The following is an 8864-nucleotide window of genomic DNA, read 5'->3' as shown; positions in this document are numbered from 1 at the left end:
TCATGGCACCCACCTGTTCCCAATTAGCTTGTTCACCAGTGGGATGTTCCAAATAAGTGTTTGATGAGCATTCCTCAACTTTCTCAGTCTTTTTTGCCACTTGTGCCAGCTTTTTTGAAACATGTTGCAGGCATCAAATTCCAAGCGAAAATAACAACGTTTTCCAGTTTGAACATTAAGTATCTTCTCTTTGCAGTCTATTCAATTGAATATAGGTTGAAATGGATTTGCAAATCATTGTTTTCTGTTTTTATTTACGATTTACACATCGTGCCAACTTCACTGGTTTTGGGTTTTGTATATTCAATTGTAAAACATAATTTCAAATTGTTTTCATAGCTAGAGCGTATATAAAAAAACTGTTTTAAGACTTTCTAAATAAGATGTTTAACATTATTTAAGCCCTCCAGACATGAAGTAACACCCATATAGTCATGTTAACACTCTTTTGCTTCCCCGTAATGAAGCCTGAGGCTGAGCCAATCAGTGGCCACAATACTTAAAAGTGCACTCTGATTGGTTTGGACTTATATATTGGCCAATACTGTAGTATTGATATTTTGAGTTCAATTAGTGAAGCATGATGTGGCGAGGGACGACTGTAAATAGGAGTTGTGAAAAATACAGTACAGACATTGAAAATAATATATATGATTTATTAAACCACTAATGGTAAGATAAACTAGCCGGTGGTATTCAAATCATCTTCTTATATAACATTGAACTTTTGTGTTTTATCTCTGTACAGCTATACTTTAAAAAAAAAAAAGCATTCTTATCAGAATGGTAATCACGAGTTGTCATCGTGATTACTCATCAGTACAAATAATATACTGCGATGAGGTGGCGACTTGTCCAGGGTGTACCCCGCCTTCCGCCCGATTGTAGCTGAGATAGGCTCCAGCGCCCCCCGCGACCCCAAAGGGAATAAGCGGTAGAAAATGGATGGATGGATGGACAAATAATATAACTTCAGAAGGAAACAAATACGCCCGTTAAAAACAGAGCATGACCCGTTTATCAGAATCAGAATCAGCTTTATTGTCATTACGCAAGGTAACGAGATTGAGGCCATTCCATACAGTGCGATGTGTGCATGCTAGAAAAACAATGTGCAAATATATAAAAATATAAAAAATGTAGAAGTGCAATGAATATGGTGTGAAATGAATATATACATGAAAAAAACCCCAAAAAAAACAGGGTGGTTGGTGGAATGGGTTATTGCACCGAAGAGAAGGCAGTTATGAGGGACAATGGGGCAGTCCGTTCAGGATGGTTATGGCCCTGGGGAAGAAGCTGTTCTTTAGCCTGTTTGTTTTGGTTTTAATGCACCTGTAGCGCTTCCCAGAGGGCAGCAGGTGGAACAGGTCAGAGCCAGGGTGGGTGCTGTCCTTGATGATGGCACTGGCTCTGTTGAGGCAGCGGGAGGTGTAGATGTCCGTCAGAGAGGGGAGAGGGCGGCCGATGATCTTCTGAGCCGTCTTGACCACTCTTTGCAGCCTCTCCCTGTCTGCTGCAGTGCAGCTGCCGTACCATACCGTAATACAGTAGGTCAGCAGGCTCTCGATGGACGAGCGGTAGAAGGTCAGCAGCAGGTCAGGCTTCAGGTTGTACTTCCCGAGGACTCTAAGGAAGTGTAGCCGCTGCTGAGCCTTCTTGATGATTGATGTGGTGTTGACTGTCCAGGAGAAGTCATTAGAGATGTGGACTCCAAGGTACCTGAAGGTGTGGACCCTCTCTACACGCTCGCCGTTGATGTAGAGGGGGGCAGGGTCGGTGCTGCTCCTCCTGAAGTCGACGATGATCTCTCTGGTCTTGCTGGTGTTGAGAGCGAGGTTGTTCTCCGAAGACCAGGCCGTCAGCTTCAGGACCTCCTCTCTGTAGGCAGCCTCGTCACCCCTGGAGATGAGCCCGACCACTGTGGTATCGTCGGCGAACTTGACGGTAAGGTTGTCACTGTGGGCCGGACTGCAGTCATGGGTGTAAAGGCAGTAGAGGAGGGGGCTCAGCACACAGCCCTGTGGGGAGCTGATGCTCAGCGTGCGGGAGGATGAGAGGTGCGGGCCAAGTCTCACATTCTGGGGTCGGTCCGTTAGGAAGTCCCTTATCCAGGCGTTTGTGAGAGGGGGGAGGTCAAGAGTGTCCAGTTTATTGCAGAGTCTGTCCGGGATTATTGTATTGAAGGCAGAGCTATAGTCCACAGAGAGCATCCGGACGTAGCTCTGCTGCTGCTCCAGGTGGTTCAGAGCAGAGTGGAGAGCAACAGCGATGGCGTCCTCTGTGGACCTGTTCGCCCGGTATGCGAACTGGTGGGGGTCGAAGTCTGGAGGGATATGGTCCTTGATGTGCTGGAGAACAAGTCGCTCAAAGCACTTCATGATTACCGGAGTGAGGGCCACTGGTCGGTAATCATTCAGGCTGGTGATGGGAGACTTCTTCGGCACCGGGATTATTGTAGATGACTTCAGGCAGGATGGGATGACTGCCTGAGCCAGGGAGAAGTTGAAGATCCTGGTGAGGGGGGGAGCGAGCTGGTGGGCGCACGTCCTGAGCACCTTTCCAGGTACTCCGTCTGGTCCGGTAGCCTTCCTGGGGTTCACAGCCAGGAGCACTCGTCTGACACTGTGCTCCTGTACAGTGAGTGGAGTGGCGCCGGAGCCCGGTGGGGGCGGGGGCAGGGCTGGAGCAGATGAGTGTCGCTGGGGGGTTTCGAAACGGGCAAAGAAACAGTTAAGCTCCTCTGCCAGTGTCGCACTCTGATCCGCAGTTGTCATATTGCAGCCTCTGAAGTTCGTGATGTCATGAATGCCCCGCCACACCTCCCGTGAGTTTTTGCTGGACAGATGGGACTCTATGCACCTCCTGTGGTCCGCCTTTGCTTTTTTTAATCCCTCTCTTCAGGTCGGCTCTAGCAACACTGTACAGTGCCCTGTCCCCTGACCTGAAGGCTGCGTCGCGGGCCCTGAGGAGTGTGCGGACCTGGCTGGTCATCCAGGGTTTCTTGTTGGGGTAAACCCGGATGGTTTTTTCCACAGTCACATTCCCGATGCAGAACTTTATGTAGTCCAGCACCGTTCCTGTGGCTGTCTCCAGCTCCTGTTGTTGGAAGAGGTCCCAGTCTGTGTGTTGGAAGCAGTCCTGAAGTTTGGGGAGTGCATCGTCAGGCCAGGTCATAACAGTCTTTGTGATAGGCCTGGCCTGGCGTCTGATGGGGGTGTAGGTAGGAGAGAGCAGGAGGGAAAGATGGTCTGACTGTCCAAGCTGGGGGAGGGGTGTAGCTCTGTACGCGTGCTTTATGTTGGTATACACGTGGTCCAGGGTGTTCTTGCCCCTTGTAGAACACTTCACGTGCTGGTAGAACTTAGGGAGTACAGTCTTCAGATTGGCCTTATTAAAATCCCCTGCTATGATATGAACACCGTCGGGGTGGGCCCGCTGCTGTTCGTTGACGGTGTTCAGCAGAAGAGAGAGCGCTGTGTTTACTTTGGCGTCCGGTGGAATATACACAGCCGTGATGATAACAACAGACAGCTCTCTCGGGAGAAAAAAAGGCAGACATCTAACAGACATGTACTCCACGTCCGGGCAACAGTGCTGTTCAGTGATTGTCCCGTTGTTGCACCAGTTCTCATGCACGTAGATACAGAGCCCCCCCCCCTCTGCTCTTACCGGAGTCCTTAGTTCTGTCCCGGCGGAGCAGAGTGCGTCCGGCTAGCTGCATGCTAGCATCGGGTATTTCCGGGTGAAGCCAGGTTTCGGTGATAATCATAGCACAACAGTCCCGAACATAGCGGTTTCCAGCAAGTTGTAACTCCAGGTCGTCCATCTTCTGTACAAGGGATCTGGCATTAGAGAGGAACAGGCTTGGTAGAGGTGGCTTGTGGGGTTGTTTCCTAAGCCTGAGCAAGACGCCGGACCTGCGGCCACGCTTCTGCTTCCTCTCCCTCCTCCGTCTGCGCCGTCTCCCAGACCCGACAACAAACCACGGAGAGCCCTGTGCTCTCGCTATGTCATCTGGGATGTTGTGCTCGTGGTGAAAGTCGCTCGAAACAGATATCTGGTGCGAGTTACCGATATCCAAGAGTGACTGGCGGGTGTACCGGGTGTTTGCAGTACAGGTGGTGCACAAAAGGAAAAAAAACATGAAGAAAAGAAGGAAGAAAGAGCACTGAAATGGAGAGCCGTAAGCCGCTCCGTCTGTGCGCGCCGCCATCTTGGATTTTTTTATTTTTTTTTTAGCTGCTCTGGACTGCTGTTGGGTTGTTTATGAAGAATGACCTGCTCCACTTTCCACTTCTGCTCAATTATTTCTCCCCCAGAATGCACAATCTAAACATATTTGTCTATAAGGAACAATGCGTAATAGTCTTAGAAATATAACCTGAACACAACATAAAGTGCAAAACCCAAAACCAGTGAAGTTGGCACGTTGTGTAAATGGTAAATAAAAACAGAATACAATGATTTGCAAATCCTTTTCAACCTATATTCAACTGAATTGACTGCAAAGGCAAGATAATTAATGTTCGAACTGGAAAAGGTTGTTTTTTTCTGCAAATATTAGCTCATTTAGAATTTGATGCCTGCAACATGTTTCAAAAAAGCTGGCACAAGTGGCAAAAAAGACTGAGAAAGTTGAGGAATGCTCATCAAATGCTTATTTGGAACATCCCACAGGTGAACAGGCTAATTGGGAACATGTGAGTGCCATGATTTGGTATAAAAGCAGCTTCCATGAAATGCTCAGTCATTCACAAACAAGGATGGGGCGAGGGAACACCACTTTGTGAACAAATGCGTGAGCAAATTGTCCAACAGTTTAAGAACAACATTTCTCAACCAGCTATTGTAAGGAATTTAGGGATTTCACCATCTACGGTCCGTAATATCATCAAAAGGTTCAGAGAATCTGGAGAAATCACTGCACGTAAGTGATGATATTACGGACCTTCGATCCCTCAAGCGGTACTGCATCAAAAAGCGACATCGGTGTGTAAAGGATATCACCACATGGGCTCAGGAACACTTGAGAAAACCAATGTCAGTAAGTACAGTTGGTCGCTACATCTGTAAGTGCAAGTTAAAACTCTACTATGCAAAGTGAAAGCCATTTATCAACAACACCCAGAAACGCCGCCGGCTTCACTGGGCCAAAGCTCATCTAAGATGGACTGATGCAAAGTGTAAAAGGCTTCTGTGGTCTGACGAGTCCACATTTCAAATTGTTTTTGGACACTGTGGACGTCGTGTCATCTGGAACAAAGAAGAAAAGAATCATCCGGATTGTTATAGGCGCAAAGTTGAAAAGCCAGCATCTGTGATGGTATGGGGGTGTATTAGTGCCCAAGGCATGGGTAACTTACACAGCTGTGAAGGCACCATTAATGCTGAAAGGTACATACAGGTTTTGGAACAACATATGTTGCCATCCAAGCAACGTTATCATGCTTGCTTATTTCAGCATGACAAAGCCAAGCCGTGTTACAACAGCGTGGCTTCATAGTAAAAGAGTGCGGGTACTAGACTGGCCTGCCTGTAGTCCAGACCTGTTTCCCATTGAAAATGTGTGGCGCATTATGAAGCCTAAAATACCACAACAGAGACCCCTGGACTGTTGAACAACTTAAGCTGTACATCAAGCAAGAATGGGAAATAATTCCACCTGAAAAGCTTCAAAAATTGGTCTCCTCAGTTCCCAAACGTTTACTGAGTGTTGTTAAAAGGAAAGGCCATGTAACACAGTGGTAAAAATGCCCCTCTGCCAACTTTTTTGCAATGTGTTGCTGCCATTAAATTCTAAGTTAATAATTATTGGCAAAAAAAATTAAGTTTATCAGTTTGATCATTAAATATCTTGTCTTTGCAGTCTATTCAATTGAATATAAGTTGTAAAGAATTTGCAAATCATTGTTTTCTGTTTTTATTTACGAATTACACAAAGCGCCAACTTCACTGGTTTTGGGTTTTGTAGATGGCAGCAGTCACAAATCTTGACTTAAAGGTGCTCAAACAATGTAAGGTGCATGTTGATTTGAAATATTTTTGTCAGTGAGTGAACATGTGAGAGCTAGTTTCACATAGGGATAGTTTGTCAGTCACTAATTGGACTGAATTTCACTGAGCAAGAAAAGATCCGGCTCGAAAATTCCAGCACTTGTTTGCACAGGCTGGCCTTTGTTGTCCTTGTTGCTGTGTTAATAGTTATCTCTCGGCCTCACACACTCGCATGCAGCCTCCCCCTTGAAAGGTCTTCGGCGCCAAACAAAATCAGACCCTCCACCTTCATAGGAACCTGACGAGATCCTCCGGCTGTAGAGACCTCTCCTTCTGGTATTTCACAGCACTGGAGCCTGCAGGACCGCAGCACCATGATCCTGAAAGCTCCACAACAGTCAGGAATTGTCTCCATGAATGGAAAGGGGGCCTCTGGGTCCCCCCTGGCTGAGCCTGGACCATAGCTAGTAGGGAATCTCCTGCTGATCTTCAGTCAAGATAGACTTTGAGATGTTCGAGGTAAAGACCTGCGCTCAGGATGTTGGCAGCCATGCGGAAGAGCTGGAGTGCAAGATTTGCTACTGTGCTTACAATCTGGGGTGTCGCAGGCCAAAGGTGTTGGAATGCTGCCACTGCCTGTGTGCCAAATGTCTCGCGAAAATCCACGACTTGGGAGAGTCACCCCCGAGTAGCGTGGTGTGCCCCTTCTGCCGCTACGCCACCAGCCTGCTGGGAGAGGTGGTGAGCAGCCTGCCAGACGACCGCAGCCTGGTGGCCATGTTGACTTTGCAAAGCAGGAACCGCAGGAACCTTCAGTACCGCCAGGAAAACACCACAGAACTGCTGCTCGACCCCAGAAACCTGGGCGACCCCTCTACTTACTCTTCCATCCGAGGCTCTCCTAACTTTGTGGTCATCACCATCATGGACACTCTGCCGCGTCCCTCCCTGAGCCAGGACACCCTGCACGGGCCAGGTGGAACCCACGCTCCGAACCGTTTGTCCAGCCAGGACTCCATGGCGTCCATCACACAGAGGTGGACCTGGTGGAACTGCGTCGCCCTTCTGTGCCAGACCTCGGCCCGGGTGCTGGTGTGGATGCTGGGCCTGCTCTTTTTCAGCTCGCTGCCCATGGGGGTCTACCTGCTTATCATGCAGCAGACCACTGTGGGGGTGCTGCTGGTCGGCCTGATCCCCACCAGCCTGGTTGTTGTCATGTTCTACGGCTTCTGCCAGTGCTTCTGCCGGGAGGTCTGGAAATGCATGCCGCCATAGTGGGACCAATGGGGGGTACATGTAGCATACTGCTTGGAAGTATTTTTGAGCCATTATGGTAACCGTACCTCCTCATTAGGAATCCAATGATAGAAGTCATTAGTCATCACTTACAAGAGAACATGCATGTGATGTTTATCTATAGCCCGGGGGTCGACAACGCGCAGCTTTCGAGCCACAAGCGGCTCTTTGGCGTCGCCTTAGTGGCTTCCTGGAGCTTTTTCAAAAATGTATGAAAATGGAAAAAGATGAGGAAAAAAAATCTATTTTTTGTTTTAATATGGTTTCTGTAGGAGGACAAACACGACACAGACCTTCCTAATTGTTAGAAATCCCACTGTTTACATTAAACATGCTTCACTGATGAGAGTATTTGCCAAACGCAATTTTGTCCTCATTTCGGCAGTCCTTGAACGCACCGTAGTTTGTTTGCATGTACAACTTTCCTTGATGCTGCCACAGAAAGATGTGTTTTATGCCACTCCTTCTTCGTCTCTATTTGTCCGTCCAAAGTCTTATGCTGTGCGTGAATGCACAAAGGTGAGCTTTGTTGATGTTATTGACTTGTGTGGAGTGCTAATCAGACAAATTTGGTCACTGCATGACAGCAAGCTAATATTTAATTGATTGATTGATTGATTTAAACTTTTATTAGTAGATTGCACAGTACAGTACATATTCTGTACAATTGACCACTAAATGGTAACACCCGAATAAGTTTTTCAACTTGTTTAAGTCGGGGTCCACGTTAATCAATTCATGGTAACATGCTATTTGTGCTAGCTGTATGTACATAATGCATCATTATGCCTCGTATTTCAGGTATATTTGGCTCATTTTATTTGTAGTTTCCGTTTCCTTCAACCTGAACACACACATCTTTACCTTGGGCCATTGTAAGCCAGTCATTTCCAGGAATTATCACACCCTCTGAAAAGCATCCGTTTTAGTAATGTTTTCCAATGTTGTAAAAATGTGTAGAATAAATATTAAATTTCAACATTTCTGTCAACGAAGATTTGCATCAGCCTAACACACATAGTCATTTTGATAATAGTCTAATATAGACAATATAAACACTTACATCATGTGTTGCCTTCCTTTTAACACTTATATAAGGCTTTACATTTTTTGCAGCTCCAGGCAGATTTTTTTTTTGTATTTTAGTTTAGTTTAGTTTAGTCTTCATTTGAAGGGACAATGCACATAAACATTAAGCTCAAAGACAGATATGTTCTGCACCAGATTATAACTAAATAGCTAATTTCCATCTGCAGTCCCATCCATCCATCCATCCATCCATTTTCTACCGCTTATTCCCTTTTGGGGTCGCGGGGGCGCTGGAGCCTCTGGCTTCCTAAATTAAAGAGATACAAAAATCATGCAATAAAATTATAACAATAAAATTATAGCATGTAGAGATGTCCGATAATATCGGCAGGCCGATATTATCGGCCGATATATGCATTAAAATGTAATATCGGAAATTATCGGTATCGTTTTTTTTTAAATTATCGGTATCGGGGTTTTTTTGGTTTTTTTAATCAAATCAACATAAAAAACACAAGATACACTTACAATTAGTGCACCAT

The 8864-nt window shown here is 46.4% G+C and overlaps 1 protein-coding gene across 1 annotated transcript; it reads left to right on the top strand.

The window, feature by feature from the left end:
* The first annotated feature begins 6248 nt into the window (after positions 1-6248).
* On the top strand, positions 6249-8634 carry rnf182 (ring finger protein 182). Its single transcript, XM_061979876.1, has one exon. It carries the CDS (start codon positions 6508-6510, stop codon positions 7270-7272), a length of 765 nt encoding a protein of 254 aa, XP_061835860.1. The 5' UTR covers positions 6249-6507; the 3' UTR covers positions 7273-8634.
* Positions 8635-8864: the final 230 nt, after the last annotated feature.

Source organism: Nerophis lumbriciformis, linkage group LG19, assembly GCF_033978685.3.
Source record: "Nerophis lumbriciformis linkage group LG19, RoL_Nlum_v2.1, whole genome shotgun sequence".
Taxonomy (NCBI): Eukaryota; Metazoa; Chordata; class Actinopteri; order Syngnathiformes; family Syngnathidae; genus Nerophis; species Nerophis lumbriciformis.
This window is presented reverse-complemented; position numbering and strand designations above follow the sequence as displayed.

Bases quoted from the DNA above. Each gene is read 5' to 3' on its own strand.
- rnf182 (XM_061979876.1), top strand. From the start codon at position 6,508: ATGTTCGAGGTAAAGACCTGCGCTCAGGATGTTGGCAGCCATGCGGAA.